The 19628-nt window shown below is 33.2% G+C and overlaps 2 protein-coding genes across 8 annotated transcripts in view; one reads left to right on the forward strand and one right to left on the reverse strand.

Moving 5' to 3' along the window:
* Positions 1-16128, reverse strand: part of LOC138912316 (scavenger receptor class B member 1) — a 472662-nt gene extending 456534 nt beyond the window's left edge. For 2 of the 7 annotated variants that reach the window (XM_070212707.1, XM_070212709.1), the window contains exon 1: positions 15579-16123. In XM_070212707.1, the coding sequence (XP_070068808.1) occupies positions 15579-15855 (277 nt within the window). In that variant the 5' untranslated portion in view covers positions 15856-16123. Of the gene's footprint in view, positions 1-15578 lie in introns of all 7 variants that reach the window. The other 5 variants (XM_070212704.1, XM_070212706.1, XM_070212705.1 and 2 more) reach the window with 5 other exon arrangements.
* The window catches only part of Gpa2 (Glycoprotein hormone alpha 2), a 177623-nt gene that overhangs the window by 35271 nt on the left and 122724 nt on the right, over positions 1-19628 (forward strand). The gene's annotated exons all lie outside the window — the stretch shown is intronic.

A 19628-nucleotide genomic window follows, 5' to 3' on the forward strand; every position in this document is an offset into this window, starting at 1 on the left:
CTGCAATAGAAAGAAGATTTTTGGGAAAGTTTCATTCCGATAAGTCAAAAACAGAGACTAGTTTGCGTAGAAACAGACGGACCGACGGACAGACGGACGGACAGACGGACATGGCTAGATCGACTCGCCTAGTGATGCTGATCAAGAATATATATACTTTATGGGGTCGGAAACGTCTCCATCACTGCGTTGCCAACTTCTGACTGAAATCATAATACCCTCTGCAAGGGTATAAAAACTAAACATGGCTCCACCTTTTTGACAAAAACCGATTGAAACTAACAAACTAAACCGAACACCTTTTCTTGGGTCACATTTTTGAATTGCCTGAAACTTTTTTTACTTGTAATATTCGGAAAATTAGTAAACACGTGTATAAGTATTTGGCCGAAAAATATTATTTTTTTTTAGAATTTTTTTAGTTTGCCAAAAAACGTGACTTTTGGAAAAAGTACCCTCTCATTGAAAATCTGAATCTCCGGTTGTAGTAATACGATTGACTTCGTCTCTTTTGCATTAATTACTCTACAACCTCTTCTTTAAAAAGAATTTTTTTTTTTATATTAGTTTTTAATTTCTTATGGCTCCCATTGGAATAATCAAAAAAAATAATAGAAAAACCATTGTAACTTTGTAGGAAGTAGGCGTTTTGATTTTTGTCATTGTAAAAACCACATTTTAAGTAGTCACACGTGCAAGGGTATATAAACTTCGGCAGGCCAAAGTTAACCTTCTGTCTTGTTTTTTTTTTGAAATTTTGTAGAATTGTTGTTGTTTGTAATAAGCGAAACATTTAAATGCAGATCGAAAGAACAATGTATCTTGTGTACAAAAAAAATACCACAAAAAGGTCATTCCAATCAACATTTAATATTTCTTTCTATAGCCCAGTACTCAGTATGACGAAAACTGCTAGCTAAGCATAGTAAGCGAGAGGCAAATAGGTAGCTGACGCCTTTATCCAGGGACTTTTTCCCACCTCGGTACTCAATTGAGCTAAGGAAATAGTAAGAAAATACCACTAAAATACTAGATTTAGCGGATGAACTCCGATGAACGCCTTTAGCCGCGGCCCAAAGAATACAAAATTTAATCTTTGGCTGTGTTTGTTCAGTAGCGGTGTGCGAATAACATATTATAAATGGAATGAAAACCCCAAAAACCAATGAAAAACTGTCTGTAGGAGTTGCAGCAATACATATCCTCATGCCAACAGCAAATAATATTTCAAAATTGGCGCCAGTTAATTTGCTTGCTGTTTGTAAACCCAGCTGGTTTACAATAAGACCATGCTACAAGCAAAGCGGATGAACTCTGAAAACTTCGGTCGCACTACAAAAGAATAATATTTTTCGACTAGTGAAACTCTTAGCCGAACTGAGTATTTGGCTTTACCGGAAAACAAAGGTTACTTTCATGGTATATTTCATCGATTTTTTTTTGTAAACTGGTGTTATACGTGCAACCGGTGAGTATCAAAATATCGATAGTATATTTTTCGATATTATTTCATATTTGCATATCTATCATCTAAAAACTTTTAAATTCAACTGAAAAAAAATATCAAAAATATCTGATATATGGGCACTCTCACCAAAAAGTCCACCAAGCCAAATACCTTGAAACTGGAATAAAACATTATTCCACATGTTTTGGCCCCAATATTAGTTTCTAAATAGTTTGATCCTATCATAAATATACGCAAAAATTAGTTTTTGGGTTTTTTTTTGTTATTTTTTGGACCTGTCTTATGTTGTTAATTTATCCTATAGGAATGCTTCATTTACATGTTAAGCTATAAAGTTAAAAGCGAAACAGTAGACAATTGAGGGATAGAGGTAACGAAATACACATGCTACATGCAATACCGATGAACTCTGAAAACTTCGGTCACACTACAAAAGAATAATATTTTTCGACTAGTAAAACTCTTAGCCGAACTGAGTACTTGGCTTTTACCTTAAAGAAGAACTTTTTTGAAGTCATATCCCACATTTTGTCTTAAGATTTGCTTGGTCAATATTTTTAACACTTGTGAATCAAAAAAGAATCCTGTTCAGATCATTACGTGCACGAAAAAGACATTTAAAATAATTTTTTAAAGAACTGCCTCAATCCAAAAATATTCGATTTTTAATAAACTTTTCACATTTCATGCTGGAACACTTTTTTCAACAAAAAATGTCTTGGTGAGTATAGTTTTAAAACACACCTTATTTCGATGCTTCATATGGCAGCTATATAATAATTTCTTTAAATTTATTTCAAAATGTAAAAAAAATATATTGCAGAAAAAAGAATGTAATAAGATCCACCAAAACTAGATATTTTTCTTATTAACCGATTTTGTGATAGCTATGTGATATACACTCATAAAACTTAATTTCTACATTTTAGGAATCTCGCATTGAATTGGCCTACCTTTGGAAATAGAAAAAAACGAGGACGGAAGCTAACTTCGGCAAGCCGAAGTTTTTATAGCCTTGCAGATTTCACGAACGAAAACTTTACTAGTACAACAACATGAATTAATAAACAACAAAATATTCTATAATTGAAAAAACTACAAATTTAAAAGTTTTCACCCTATTGTTCCTATAAGAGCTATATGATATAGACGTCCGATCGGCACGCGCTTTTACCCTGACCAAGGTATGCATAAAATAATACGATTTGGAAAGTTTCATAGGAATACCTTATATTCTGCGCAAAATATCCTGAAAAACGTCAAATTTTGACCGATTTCATCCTATTGTTCCTATGGGAGCTATAAGATATAGACGTCCATCCGCACGCGCTTTCACCCTGATCAAGGTGTGCGTAAAAGAATAAGATTCATGTCAAAAGCTCTTACACTGAGCGAAATATCTTCATTTTGTGCAAGCCATATCCGATTGTTCCTATGGGAGCTATAGGATATAGACGTCCGATCGGGTCGGTTTTCAAACTTGATCTGCGTACACATGTTTTACACATGTGAAAGTATTAAGTCGCTAGCTTTTAAACTGAGCTCGCAAACGGTATTGAAACAGACGGACAGACGGACATGGCTATATCGACTCCCCTATTGATCCTGATCAAGAATATATATACTTTATGGGGTCGGAAACGTCTCCTTCACTGCGTTACAAACTTCTGACCAAAATTATAATACCCTCTGCAAGGGTATAAAAATTCTTGTTACTAGAGAATTTACCTTTGAATATAGAAACCCTTTCTAGATGAAAAAAATTCTATAAAGAATTTTTCTTAAAAATAGCAAAATGAAAATATCCTGTTTTTTTGCCGTCGCAGCCAAAACATTTTCTATGTATTTAAAGGCGTAATCGCCTTTGAATAAATGGAAGAATAGCCCTCTGAAATTCGGTTTTCAACACCTCGATCTTCGTGGTTTTACTGTCTTGCTCCTTTCTCTCGGTCCTTTGACCAAAGTGTTTGTATTTTGGCTATTATTATACCCGTTACTCGTAGAGTAAAAGGGTATATTGTATTCGTGCAAAAGTATGTAATAGCTAGAAGGAAGCGATTCCGACCCCATAAAGTATATATATTCTTGATCAGGGTCACTAGCCGAGTCGATCTAGCCATGTCCGTCTGTCCGTCCGTATGAACGCTGAGATCTCGGAAACTACAAAAGCCAGAAGGTTAAGATTTTCCACACATATTCTTGGGCCTCCTACGCAGCGCAAGTTTATTTCCTCTAACGCCCACAATCGCCCACTAACGATTTTAAAATGTGTCCTGCGCCCACATCTTTAAAGATTTCCGAGAAGAATAAATGCAATTTTGTTGTGTATATTTATACCTATCGAAATTTTTTAAATCGGACCATTAAAAGGTTATACGCAATCAAAAAAACTGTATATATCTTTCTCCCTCGCACTCCCTTTAGCTAAGGTTTGAATATTAGATAGTCGGGACACCAACCCGAGCACAGCGTTCGCACTCCCTTTAGCTGAATGATGGGTATTAGATAGTCGGGACACCAACCCGACTATAGCGTTCTCTCTTGTTGACATTGCATTTTTTAAAATATGTTGTTTATCAAAAACAAAAAACATAAAAGTATACAGCTGCGGTCAAAATAGTAGTAGTGTTGCCGCCCTGTTTTTTAAAAGTTTAATGTTGAAACTTTTTTTTTCCAATTAGTCTAATAGTTTATTTATAATAAATGCCATATTACCAGGAAAAGATAAATTACAACAACTTTTAAAAACACAGGGCGGAAACACTACTACTATTTTGACCGCAGCTTTATGTTTTTAAGTTTTTTGACTATGTTTTCTGGAATTTATTTCTGCCTTAAAATAAATCCTAAAATTATTCTAAATATGGGGCTTAAAAGATAAAGAGTGTATCTTTTAAAAAACTTTAACATGGAATCAAACTATGAATCCGTTTGCCTCTGAGAGCTCCGGAAAGTTGGCCAATTTTTGCATTTTCCGAACTTTGAGGTCCTTTTGCTAAGAATCCTTGCGTCGGGGAACTTTTTGGAAAACGCAAATTAACTTGGGAATTCCAACGAATCAAAAAATATAGCATCCATCGAGGAACATTTAAAAAGCACTAAAAATGCTGCACAGTGTAATTAATGTTATCTTAAGTCAAAAATTTGATAATAAGAAATGTTTAAATGTTCTGTGTTAAATGTTTGAAATGTAATTAAATAAAATATGCAATATTAAAGATACATTTTATTATTTATTTTAGGGTTAATTTTAAACTTCCTTCCAAGAAATATTATTTCTTAAAGAAAAAGAATATTGTGAAAGGAAATTTTACATTTTTAAAAGAAAAAATCCACCTTTAAAACAAAATTTTGTATACCCGTTACTCCTAGAGTAACAGCTAGAAGGAAGTATTTCAGACCCTACAAAGTATATATATTCTTGATCAGGGTCACTAGCCGAGTCGATATAGCCATGCCCGTCTGTCCGTCCGTATGAACGCTGAGATCTCGGAAACTATAAAAGCAAGAGGATTGGTATTTGGCATGAAGATTTTACGCAGCGCAAGTTTTTACAAAAAGGTGACACTCCCCCTCTAACGCCCACAATCGCTTATATACGATTTAAAAAATTTAAATATTTCGGAAAAGAAAAATGCAGTTTTATTGTGTTTAAAAATACCTATCGAAATGTAGAAGAAATTTTGCAAATCGGAATATTCTTTAAAAAGTTATGCGTGATCAAAGTTTTCTATCTCCATCTCCCTGGCACTCCCTTTACCTGAGTAACGGGTATTTGATAGTCGGGGCACCCGACTATAACGTTCTCTCTTGTTTTTTCTTGTTTTGAGAAATATTTGTTCTTGTTTGAAAGGTGCTTTCCTAAAAAACCATTTCTTGTTTTAAGAAATAAATTTCCTTGAAACAAGAAAGAAACCTTTAAAACAAGAATCGCCTTTCTTGTTTCAAGAAATATTTTTTCTTCTTTTAATGGTTGCTTTCTAAAAACCATTTCTGGTTTTATGCAATTTAATTTCTTGTTTCGAAATATATTTTTTCCAGGACCGAAAATAACTGTTATTGTAAATTTTTCTTACCTAAAAAATCATGCACTTACAAGAGTCCTACAATTTTTTTAAATACACCATTATTTTTGTTAGCCCTTGTAGTTTACAAATCCGTAATGATTTTTAATTATTTGATTTTTATAATAAAACTCAAAAAATAACTGTTAATTGTTGATTTTTATGTATAAAAGTTATTCCCTTAACATTAAAAAAAATCAAATATAAAAATCAAATAATATAACTTACTAAAAATCTTTAAAAAAAAAGCCAACCGTGCATATTGTATATCTATACTTTTTTTAAAATTTGTTTTACAATCCGAAAACAATTGTTAAAATGTGATTCATAACAGTTACGGTCCCTGATTTTTTCTTGTTTTAAAGGAGCCTTTCAAAAAAACACTTCTTGAAATAAAGGCGAAGTCGCCTTTGGCAAAAGTTCAAGAAAGAATTTTCAAGATTTTCTGGAAGTTCTTCGATTTGTTTTTATGAGTGTAGTGATCCTTTTTTTTTTTTAATTCTGTAGGAAATTCATAAATATTAAAACAAAGTAATATTCGGAAAAGTAGAAGGTAAAACCTCAAGAACACCAAAGCTATAATTTTTTACGTTTTTTTTATCTTTTGTATGGGAGGATATAGTATTCCGATATTCTATAAATTACGTAATACAGAAAAATAATAAATAAAAAAATTTGGAAATTATTGTTTATTAAATGGACGGTTAAATAAATAATTGTAAGTTTTTAATAGATTAAAAAATGACTTTTTACTTTTTGTCATTCAGAAATTGTCAAAAGACTTAAAACTTAACTTTTAATCATTAACATTAAAGGACTAGTAAACGATGAGAAAATGTGAATTCCATAAGGATCCGATAAGAGTAGACCTACATGCTGCGACGTTTTTTCATTGAAAAAAGTCGTGGCCTTGTTAAAACAAACTCGATATTTTAAAAACTAAAAGTGGCTCCAATTTTTAACAAAAACCGATTGTAACTAACAATATGGCGCATGTATTAAAATAAAAAAAAAATATTTTTTTTGTGGGGGCAATGGTTAAAAAATTTTTTTAAATCTTAATTTGTTTTTATTTTTAAAAAATTTAAGAAAACTTTTTTTTTTAGAAATTTTATTTTGAAAGAAAACAATAAACAAAATCTATTTTGTAATAGATTAGAGGGGTGCATTTTTGAAGGTTTTCCTTATTTTTTACGTTAATTAAATGGAAAAGTTTTTTTTTCTAATACTCATTTCTTTTGAATGTCCTTCAATAAAGGAGCAATTTGCAAATTCAGTTAAAATCGATGGTATAATAGAAGTTAATCAAGACATATATGGCACATTACATATTTGTACCTTATTTGGTTCGGAAACGTCTGCTTCACTACACCCAGAGAAATGTGGGACTATTTTTTAGGTAACGTATGACCTAAAAAATTTAAATAGACTAAAATGTCAGATTTAGGTAATGGGTTACCTAAAAATATTAGCATGTGGACTATCTTCCTACTTTTTAGGTAAAGCTAAAAAGATTTTTAAGGCCATCGTAACCTTAAAATTGGTCCATAAGACCTAAAATTTAGGAATAATTTGAAGTCGATTTTTACTCACAATTTAATACAAATATTGGTCCCTAATATTAATAAGCAAATTATTCATTTTTTATAAGTTTAATATAAAACAAATTTATTCGACTTTTCTTAAAGCTAGTGATGGAAAAGATTCAATATATAAAATCAATACCTATGTGGACTATTTTCCTACTTTTAAGGTAATAGTGCCCTATTCTAAAAATAGAATTAGCCTGTGCCCTTAGAAGCAGGCTTTGGTTTTGCCGCAGGGCCTTTAAGTAGGTCCGTAGACCAGAGGCTAGCCTATTGGACTCTCGCGCAGAAGACCCGGGATCGATTCCCACCGAGGACCAAATAAAATGATTATTTTTTCAGAAAGATAAAATATTTACTTATCCGAATAAAACAATATAAGCAATTAAAATAAGCAAATATGTTACTATCAATGGTAAAAATGTTAGCTTACTTAAAAATACCTAATATTTAGGTAATTCTGACCTAAAAATCTAGTTCACTAGCCATTTTTTGAGGTAACCATTACCAGAAATAAATTCAAGACTGCGTACAAAATATAGTCCACATGGACAACATTTTAGGTAATGCATGGCCTTGGCGCGTTTTTCTGGCCATGTTTCCTAAAATTTTAGGTAATTAGGCCCCTTTTTAGTCTATTTTGTTTTCTGGGTGTAAGTGGCAAACTTCTGACTAAAATCATTTTACCCTCTGCCAGGGTTTAAAAATGGGTCTTTCAGCAGAGGTTATCGATCCTTTTGAGACAATCTTTAATGAAAAGAACGCAGATACCTTTCAAAGCTCCTCCGAAGGTGCAACGGATGATAATGATAAAAGAGATTGTATAGAAATAAGTTTTAGAGGAATACGTATTTAGTTAAATTGTACACTTTAATTAATAAACAAATTTTAAATTTAAAAACAATCTCTGTGGATTACATCAATTTTAAAAATTGAATTAATAGAAAAGGACATGTCATGTTATATACCTGGTTTGCAAACGGCTTACATATAGAGAGGCAGGACCCCAGTTAAAGCGGAAATTGTCACTTGCTCATGTCTTATATTTTTTTCCCTTGTAAAGGATGGCCAACTTTCGCGGCGGATAAAGGCATGAGCCAATTTAAAATGCAACAAAAATTGAAATTACACTGTGGTGTTAGCATTAAATATAAATAAGTAAAAATCTGTATCTTTAAAACTAGATTTATGGCAGGAAAACTGACTTTATGCACCAAGTGCATCGGTTTGATTACGTTATCGTAATTAACGTTTCAATTTTCACAATCAAGAGGAAACAAATATCGCCTAACTAACGAATAACACTAGTTTACAGCCAATATGCTCCACAGCAATTGATGGCAAATTCTGTTAGTGTTGGAGCCCTAGATTACGAAAGTACCACTAACTTTTTATAGAACAGTTTTTTTTATAAATTTTTTAAAGATTTTTTTATGTCATTTTAACGTAAATGAATCAGAGTTTAACTTTGCCTTAGAAAAAGATTTAGTGGTATTTTCGTGATCTAGTGCTCCAACACTAACAGAATTTGACATCAATTGAAGAATAAGAATATTATTTTGTAAACTAGTGTAATTACTTGGAAATTTTTGGAACGGCAAAATGAAATGTATGTACGTTTTATTTGTATTACTTCAGTTATGATTTTTAATGTCCAAGCTTTTAGTTTTGGAATTTTAAAACAGACTCAAGCCAGATTTATGCTGTCAAGGTCTTCTTCCATTTTTTCCAATTTAATTATCTTACAATTTATTCAAAGTTTTTTAATCGAATTGAAAAAAATCACAACATCAGTAGGGGAGAGGTCTGTAGGTTGCTACACCTTTTGTTTTCGATCTGCCATTTCGACATTCACTTATGAAACTTCACGCATTAGGTACTGATCGAAAGGTTAGTCTAATAGCTTTAAAAAAATTGACAAAAAAAATGATTTCCTTGGTGAAAACTAAATAGTAATTGTTTTGAAAAGTACCAAAAAACGATATTTTGAAAAAGAGATCTGTAAGTTGGGACACTTTTTAAAGTCAATAAAACTCACACTAAATGTACTTAAAACTTTTAGAAACTGTTTATTTATGTTAATTTAATCAATTTTAGTTAGTTTTGACTTATTTCCCGTCCATTACTTTTAATTAACTTAGACCAAATATCATTTAAAACTAAAAGGTTCTTTGAACGATCACATTTCCCAAACTTTCAAAAAAATTTATAACGGATGTCTCAACTTACACGCTCGAAGTGTCCCATCTTACACAAAATGGGTTGTTTCGGAAAAAAATTAATAACTTTTTTTCTGACTGTCAAATTAATCTTATATTTTTAATATATGTTAAGCATTTAATTGCACTAGTTTACAGCCGAAATGCTCCCCAGAAATTGATGGCAAATTCTGTTAGTGTTGGACCCCTAGATCACGAATATAGCACTAACTTTTTTTCGATGGCACAGTTTCTTTTTAAAGGTTTTTTAAAGTTCGAAATGTTACATTTCGGACTTTTTTCGAATTTCTTCTTATATCTCGGCAGATATCCTCCCGATTGGGCCGTTTTATTTTAAAGTCAATAGATCAGAGCTTAACTTTGCCATACAGATCAATATGATTGGATAAGTTATGACAGCGCAGCAGCTCGACAAAGATAAAAAATGTGTTTGTTGGTCGACTGTTAGTCGGCTGTATATATCGTAAAAATTCGAAATAAATCCGTTGAAAAATCATAATGGATACAAACTTAAAGTTTACATTCTACCAAATAAAATAAAACAGTCAGAAGTTTGCAACGCAGTGAAGGAGACGTTTCCGACCCCATAAAGTATATATATTCTTGATCAGCATCAATAGACGAGTCGATCTAGCCATGTCCGTCGGTCCGTCTATCCGTCTGTCCGTCCGTTTCTACGCAAACTAGTCTCTAAGTTTTAAAGCTATCGGCTTGAAACTTTATCAAAAGTCTTCTTTCTATTGCAGGTTGTATATAAGTCGGAACTGACCGGATCGGACAACTATATCTTATAGAAAACTATATCTTATAAAAAATGCTAGCTTCGGTGTTTTTTGAAATATTACCTTCTACTCTTGGGGATGTTATTTTTTAAATATTTCTAAATTTCGAATAAAATATTTAAAAAATCGGACGACTATATCATATAGCTGCCATAGGAACGATCGTAAAATTAATGGAAAAGTAATAGGAAATATATTCTAGCTTCCTTGGTTTTTATTGTATTCTCTTGTACTCTAGGATATGACTCTTTTTAAATATTTCCGAATTTCAATTTTAATTTGATCAAAATCATAGGAACGATCGAAAAATTAATGGGAAATTAATTGGAAACAAATTATAGCTCCGTTGATTTTTATTGTATTCTCTTCTACCTAGGATATGATTTTTATACCCTTGCAGAGGGTATTATGATTTCAGTCAGAAGTTTGCAACGCAGTGAAGGAGACGTTTCCGACCCCATAAAGTATATATATTCTTGATCAGCATCACAAGAGTCGATCTAGCCATGTCCGTCTGTCCGTCCGTCTGTCCGTCTGTCTGTTTCTACGCAAACTAGTCTCTCAGTTTTTGAGCTATCGGAATAAAACTTTCCCAAAAGTCTTTTTTCTATTGCAGGTAGTATATAAGTCGGAACCAACCGGATCGGACAATTATATCTTATAGCTCCCATAGGAAGGATAAAAAAAAAACGTAAAAAAATTCTAGCTCCGGTGTTTTTTGAAATTTTACCTTCTACTCTTGGGAATATTTATACCCGTTACTCGTAGAGTAAAAGGGTATATTAGATTCGTGCAAAAGTATGTAACAGGTAGAAGGAAGCGTTTCCGACCCTATAAACTATATATATTCTTCATCAGGATCACTAGCCGAGTCGATATAGCCATGTCCGTCTGTCCGTCTGTCCGTCTGTCCTTCTGTCTGTCTGTCTGTCTGTCCGTTTGAACGCTGAGATCTCGGAAACTATAAAAGCTAGATTGACATTTTGCATGCAGATTCTAGGAGTTCCTAAGCAGCGCAAGTTTGTTTCAAAAGGGTGCCACGCCCCCTCTAACGCCCACAATCGCTTATACACGATTTTAATAATTTCAATATTTCGGAAAAGTAAAAATGCAGTTTTATTGTGTTTATGAATACCTATCGAAATGTAGAAGAAATTTTTTAAATCGGACCATTCGTTAAAAAGTTACGGCGGATCAAAGTTTTTATCTTCATCTCCTTCGCTCTCCCTTTAGCTGAGTAACGGGTATCTGATAGTCGGGGCACCCGACTACAGTGTTCTCTCTTGTTTTTTTATATATTTCTGAATTTCGGTTTTTTGTTTTTTTAATTCGGATCACCATATCATATAGCTGCCATAGGAACGGTCGAAAAATTAAATGGAAATTAATGGGAAAAAAATTATATCTTTGTTGGTTTTTATTACATTTTCTTCTACTCTGGGATATGACTATTTTGAAATATTTCCGAATTTCGATTTTAATTTTTAAAAGATCGAACTACTATATCATATATATGTGATAGAAACGATCGAAAAACAAGAAAGAAAGCTAGCTTCGGCCAGCCGAAGCTTATATACCCTTGCAGATCGTTCCTATTAACTAACAAATCGCAAAAATTTTAAATTTCGTATTATTTTAATATTATTTTTTCTATCCTTCCCTATTGCAGCTATATAATATAGTCGTCCGATTTTTGTTCGATTTAATTCAAAACTCTGAAATATTAAAAAAAAATCATATCCTAGAGTATAAGAGAATACAATAAAAACCAACGGAGCTATAATTTGTTTCCAATTAATTTCCCATTAATTTTTCGATCGTTCCTATGGCAGCTATATGATAAAGTCGTCCGATTTTGATAAAATGAAAATTGAAATTCGGAAATATTTAAAAAGAGTCATGTTCTAAAGTAGAAGAGAATACAATAAAAACCAAAAAAGCTAAAATTTATTTCTGTGTAACTTTCCCATTAATTTTCCGATCGTTCCTATGGCAGCTATATGATATAGTCGTCCGATTTTTAAAATATTTTATTCGAAATTCTGAAATATTTAAAAAATAATATTTCCAAGAGTAGAAGGTTTTATTTCAAAAAACACCGAAGCTAGAATTTTTTAACGTTTCCTTCCTATGGGAGCTATAAGATATAGTTATCCGATCCGGTTGGTTCCGACTTATATACTACCTGCAATAGAAAGAAGACTTTTGGGAAAGTTTTATTCCGATAGCTCAAAAACTGAGAGACTAGTTTGCGTAGAAACGGACGGACAGACGGACAGACGGACGGACAGACGGACATGGCTAGATCGACTCGTCTAGTGATGCTGATCAAGAATATATATACTTCATGGGGTCGGAAACGTCTCCTTCACTGCGTTGCAAACTTCTGACTGAAATCATAATACCCTCTGCAAGGGTATAATTAATGTGAAATAATAAGAAATTTAACATTTTTGCGATTTGTAAATTAATAGAATGATCTGCAAGGGTATATAAGCTTCGGCTGGACGAAGCTAGCTTCCTTTCTTGTTAATATGTAAAATCCATTTGGATAATTCATTTTTATAAAGAAGGTAACCCTTATTTCAAATATTAAATTCACTTTAATACTGTTCTAGCTTTTAAATATCTGATTTAGTTTTTTTTTTTGACCCGGCTGCCACCACCAATCATTTTTGTTTACATGTCGCCGCCTATAATAAATCTTAAATTTGGACTCTGTCAACCGAAAAAAGTTGAAAAATCCGAACTTTAAAAATCCACCATAAATCCAATTTTCCGTGGATTTGGCACATATCCAGCTTGTTTTATTCGGTAGAATGTAAACTTTAAGTTTGTACCCATTATGATTTTCAACGGATTTATTTCGAGTTTTTACGATATATAAAGATAAATTTTAAATTTTGTTTTTAAGTTGTCAAAAATCAAAACGCCTACTTCCTACAAAGTTACAATGAATTTTCTTATATTTGTTTGAATTTTCCTATGGGAGCCTTAAAATATAGTGGTCCGATCCGGCTCGCTCCGACATATGTACTACCTGCAATAGAAAGAAGACTTTCCAGCACTAACAGAATTTGCCATCAATTGCTGGGGAGCATACCAAGAATATTATTTTCTAAAATAGTGTTATCTATGTTTTAAGCATTTTAACAACTAAATTTTAGCCCGTTATAAATTTTTTATGGAATTTGGAAAAAAGTGGCCAAACATTTTTTTGGTGAAAATTGGTACACGAGTGTCACGGCTTAAGCCTGGCAATGTTTTAGGGCCGGTTTCTCGAGTGCCGGCTAACATTTCTCGAACAGATAAAGTCCCTGCTAAGGCATTTTGGCTTTCTCGAGCATAAATGTGAGAGCTAACTTTGACAGGGACTCGGAGTCCCTGTTAAGCGTTTTCGGCTCGATAGAATGACAGCTGATTTCCCAAAGCCAACTATGAAGAAGAAACGAAATCACAGTTGACTTTTCCTTTGAATTATACCCAAACAGCTGATGAAATAATCGAAGCATGCCATTTTTTGCACTTTACAGTGCGTTAACAGCACTCTGTAATTGTTTCTCGTTCAGATAAATTGAAGCAGTCGAGAAAGCGGATTTGCTTTTACGAACAGTTTATCTGGTCTTTAAGTATTTCGAACAGATAGCTATCAGGGACTTTGACAGGGACTCGAGAAAGCGGCCCTTAATGTTTTACCCAAAAGTTTTGTTAATAAAAGCGGCCCTAAAAAAATAACAAACATTTTTTTAGTGGATAAGTTTTAAGAAAGTGGTGTGTCCCAACTAACAGACCGTCCCATACTACAGACCTCTCTCTCCCATACTAAAATCTATGAATAAAATTAACAAAAGTAAATAGTTACTAAGTGTTTCGATAACTTCAGATGTGGGTTTTATTGACTTATAAAAGGTGTCCCATTTTTTACCAACTTTTTTCAACAAATATTTGGTTTTCATCCCTTTACGTATTATGCCGGTTGGCTTCATAGAATGTCGGATAAAAGCATGTAAAATACTTAAGGCACATAATTGTTTTTGTATTTTTATACCCTTGCAGAGGGTATTATAATTTCAGTCAGATGTTTGCAACGCAGTGAAGGAGACGTTTCCGACCACATAAAGTATATATATTCTTGATCAGCACCAATAGCCGTGTCTATCTAGCCATGTCCGTCTGTCCGTTTGTCCGTTTCTATGCGAACTAGTCTCTCAGTTTTAAAGCTATCGCGATGAAACTTTCCCGAAAGTCTTCTTTCTATTGCAGGTAGTACATATGTCGGAGCGAGCCGGATCGGACCACTATATCTTAAGGCTCCCATAGGAATATTCAAACAAATATAAGAAAATTCATTGTAACTTTGTAGGAAGTAGGCGTTTTGATTCTTGACTACTTATGTATAAACAAAATTAAAATAGAAACGACGAATCTGGAATCCCTGGAACTGCACAGAGTGAGCATTAAACTATACGTGCTTGCTTTATCTGCAAGGGTATATAAGCTTCGGCTGGCCGAAGCTAGCTTCCTTTCTTGTTTAACGCGTGTTTCCCACATAAAACTTCTTGTTTATAGAATTCATAAAAGAAATAACTCTTGTCATTCTGTAGAATGACATCTAAGAAACTTTATGGCCAATCTGCTTTAAAACTCAAACTAATTTATGCTGTAAGAATCAAAAATTTTATTTTGAAAAAGATGAATTGCTTTGATGTAAAGAAAAGTTATCGTTAGATAATTTCCACTTACGGTGACAGAATTTAATAAAAAAATATCGCTACTAAATATTCAGTACTGAAAGAAATTTTTTTTTGTGTTGGAGAAAATTTGAGTTAAAAGTTATGAAAGTCCGAATGTATTTAAATAAAGAAGGTAAATATGCTAAATTTACCTCTAGCCTATGATAATTTTCGCCCTCCTCAGCATATGCAACAACAAGTCAAACGATCTCATGAAATTTAAAACCCGTACTTGTCTTACGACTCATATATGGAAAGTAAAATGTATTTCAGTTTCTGGTTGTTTGAGTTTGCTTTATGGTCAAGTTCAGGGTCGAATGAAATCCATTAGTAATTGATATAATTTGTTCTCCGTTTTTTTGTGGTTTGACAAGATAGTTTGAGAAAACTATAAACCAAACTATGTCATTGCCGACATAGCTTTTGATTTTGTTTATTGTTGATTCTTATAAATAAAGGCAACAACAAGCATGAAGTGCTATGCTAAACAGCTTGATGTCTTTTGAATGGTTTATTTACTGTTCCGTATGTGGAAAGCAAAAGCGATTAAAATAATTTCAACGAAATAATTTTAAAGTCTGAGTTGATTGCTAAATTCAACATAAGACTTATAATCAGTTTTGATAGAAAATAAGATTACATCTGCTACTGAAAGTAGAATGTTTACCCAAATTGTTCTTCTATTTCTGACCACAGCTCATGGGTCATGTACCTGCTTTAACTTACGCGTAGGAACTCGATTGTGATTGCCTTGGTTTGGCTTGTTAAAAAAGCTTCCCAATATGTCAATCGACTTCATCGATCGATTTGCCTTAAGACTCTTGCGGCGCTGAATGCGATGAAGTGCGACCTGGGCGGCAGATAACACTGCAGGATCTACGTCAGGTCTCGAGCCTATTCCAAATCCAGCCGTTACCATTGATTGCCGCTGACTGTTGTCCTCCTCATCGCTTGCACAAACTGAACTATAGCGTCCCGCAAACAGTTTGCCAAACTCCTTCATATTCGCTGTTGTTAATATTATCTGTTCAATCACTTTACACTTTATATTTTTTGTAACCGCGGCACTTAAAAACTTTTGTTGGCTTTTGCTGCTGCAGCTCCTTGTACGTATGTGTAAATCTACTTTTTATCGAGTTATCTTTATCTTGTAGCGCGTTGGCGTCCGTTCGCAAGCATTGCTCGCTTATGAATAGAAGCACGGGCGACGTTCAATGTTTAGTATTATCATTTAGAGAATGCACTAAGCAAGAGCGGCAATGGGAGAGGGCCAGAGAGGGTCTCACGTATTGAGATTCCGCTGCTCAGCTGTTGTTTTGTTTTTGGCCGGTCTTCTGATCTAAGCGAAAACCGAAAATCAATAAGTACCCTAAGGCAAAACCAGTTTAAGATTTTGTTGGGATTCCGCAGCTTGGCTCGTCTTTTGGGAAATACCTATCAGCTGTCGTTTGATTAGATGCTGAATTACATATACTTAGCGTGATTATCTCTTTATAAATTGTGTTACGTTTTCTTATTGTGTTGTGCGTAAATAACAAGGGCCAACATTAGTTTTTTCCAAGCTTGGCACGATTTTGTTTCGATAAATGAGGCTTTCCTAAGCATAATTTGCAAGTACGCCTATAGTCCATCAGCTCTGGTATTTGCGGTATCTTTCAGAAGACATTTATCAAATCGGACCATTTATTAAAAAGTTATGCGCAATCAAAATTTTAAATTTCCATCTCCTTCGCACTCCCTTTAGCTAAGTGACGGGTATTAGATAGTCGGGAAACCAAGCCGACTATTGCGTTCTCTGTTGTTTTTATACCCTTGCTGAGGCTATCATGATTTCAGTCAGAAGTTTCCTACGCAGTGCAGGAGACGTTTCCGACCCCATAAAATATATACATATATTCTTGATCAGCATCACTAGACGAGTCGATCTAGCCATTTCCGTCTGTCCGTCCGTTTCTACGCAAACTAGTCTCTCAGTTTTGAAGCTATCGGTTTGAAACATTCTCAAAAGTCTTCTTTCTATTGCAGGTAGTATATAAGTCGGAACCGACCGGATCGGACAACTATATCTTATAGCTCTCATAGGAAGGATCGGAAAAAAATGGTTAAAAAATTCTAGCTTTGGTGTTTTTTGAAATATTACCTTCTACTCTTGGGGATGTTGTTTTTTAAATATTTCTAAATTTCGAATTAATTATTTAAAAAATCGGACGACTATACCATATAGCTGCCATAGCAATCTGAAAATTAATGGAAAAGTAATAGGAAATAAATTCTAACTTCTTTGGTTTTTATTGTATTCTCTTCTACTCTATGATATGATTCTTTTTTAATATTTCCAAATTCCAGTTTTAATTTGAACAAAATGGGACGAATATATCATATAGGTGCCATAGGAACGATCGAAAAATTAATGGAAACAAATTAATTGGAAACAAATTATTGCTCCGTTGATTTTTAATGTATTCTCCTCTACTCTAGGATATGATTTCTTTGTAATATTTTGTAATTTCGAATTTCGGAATTTAAAAAACATCGGATGACTATATTAAATAGCTGCCAAAGGGAAGGATAGAAAAATTAATGTCAAAACAATACGAAATTTAAAATTTTTGCAATTTGTAAGTTAATAGGAATGATCTGCAAGAGTATATAAGCTTCGGTTGGCCGAAACTAGCTTCCTTTCTTGCTTTTTTTAGATATATCTTCAAAAGTGGTTAACCAATTTTGTTACTCCTTTCGGAATTAAATATTACCATCTAACTTAACCAAAAGAAATAAAAAGCGCATTGAAAATTTTAAAGTCGCGGAATAGTTTAAAAATCTTCATTTGTGAACAGCGTTTAACAATGAAAAAATAATATTTTCTTTTACAATGTTTTCTTAACACAAGGATACCATATTACAACTCAGGCATTTCAGCCCCAAAGTTGGCCAATTTCACAATTTTTCGATTAATGAGGTCCTTTTGCTAAGAATCCTTGCGTCGGGGAACTTTTGGGAAAAATTAGTTTAACTTGGGAATTCGTAACGAATTCAAATTTTCGCATCCATCGAGGTAAATTTTTCTTCTTACATAATGTTATTACTATGGACGGCAGTCCATGTAGTGACGAACCGCACAAGGAGAGTGTGCGAAGGCGACTACTTTATATTAAATAAAAACATTTGTGACGAAAAATTATTACACTCATCATTAAATACACTTTCTTACATTTTCTCATTCGGCCCCCCTACAAAATTCCAGCCTTTTTCTTTTTCACTCTTCACAGGCATTTTTTATTGCAGCGTGCCGAAGAGGAACATTTAAGAAAGTGTATTTAATGACGAGTGTAATAATTTTTCGTCAGAACTTTTGTATGTTGAAGGTGCGATCGTCACTAATTTTTTACCTCGTTAAGAGGTGTTTTTATTTGATATCAGAAGTTTTTGTTTGTTTACATTTGCTCTCATCGGAGCTAATATATACATTTAAATTTAAACTTTTAAACTTTAGTAGTTCAGAAGTTGCGAGCTTACGAAATTTAGATATTTTTAACTTTTTTCCCGCTAAAGTAGCAGTTTTTTTGCCAAAGTCGTAAAACAAAAGTTTTCTATGTGGATCTGCTAAAAACAATTTAACGTAATTTTTTACATTAACACCATATATAATGCTATACAGTTTGAAGTTTTAAAGAAAATCGTTAGAGCCGTTTTTGAGGAAAATAAAAAGAAAGTTAAAACAAGAATGGAAGCTAGCTTCGGCGAGCCGAAGCTTATATACCCTTGCAGATAATTCATATTAATCACCAATTTTCCGATCGTTTCTATGGCAGATATATGATATAGTAGTTCGATATTGATAAAATTAAAATCGAAATTCGAAAACATTTAAAAAAAGTCATATCCCAGAGTAGAAGAGAATACGATAAAAACCAACGAACCAATAATTCATTTCCTAATATATTCACATTAATTTTCCGATCGTACCAATGGCAGCTATATGATATAGAAGTCCGATTTTGAAAAACATTTATTCGAATATTATTCCCCGATTATTCCTATGGGAGCTATATGATATAGTAGTGCGATCCGGATCGTTCCGACTTATATACTACCTGCAATAGATATAAGACTTTTGGGAAAGTTTTAGCCCGATAGCTTTACAACTGAGACTAGTTTGCGTAGAAACAGACGGACAGACGGACGGACATGGCTAGATCGATTCGTCTAGTTATGCTGATCAAGAATATACATACTTTATAGGGTCGGAAACGTCTCTTTCACAGCGTTGCAAACTTCTGACTGAAATCATAATACCCTCTGCAAGGGTATAAAAAAAGTTAAAAAAAATTTTGTTTTGTAAATATTTTTAAATTACACAAATTACACATAGGAGGCGATTAATGCATTTTAAAATACCTTTCAAACGAGATACAGCACAAGTCTGCAGCTTCAGTAGTTATAAGTTACGGCCTTCCGTATTTAAGCTATTTATAGCTGTTTTTCCGCTAAACTAGCGGGTTTTTCCAAAAGTGGTAGAGCTAAAGTTTCTTATTTCGAGCTGTTGAACATCATATCAAATTTTCAGGACTTTAAAACCATGTTTCGGGACACACAGACAAACTGACAAGCAAACAGAATTAAATTTTTAATTAAACTTTTGAACGGAGCGTCCGATTTTCTGATATGACCCCTCATATTAAGCGAATTTTCAGTAGGAATACAACTAACGTAGTGCGAGGGGCCAATTATACCCACAAGCCCCAACAGATCCAAATTTATAAATTTTCACTTTTA

This window comes from Drosophila takahashii, chromosome 2R (assembly GCF_030179915.1).
Source record: "Drosophila takahashii strain IR98-3 E-12201 chromosome 2R, DtakHiC1v2, whole genome shotgun sequence".
NCBI classification, from domain to species: Eukaryota; Metazoa; Arthropoda; class Insecta; order Diptera; family Drosophilidae; genus Drosophila; species Drosophila takahashii.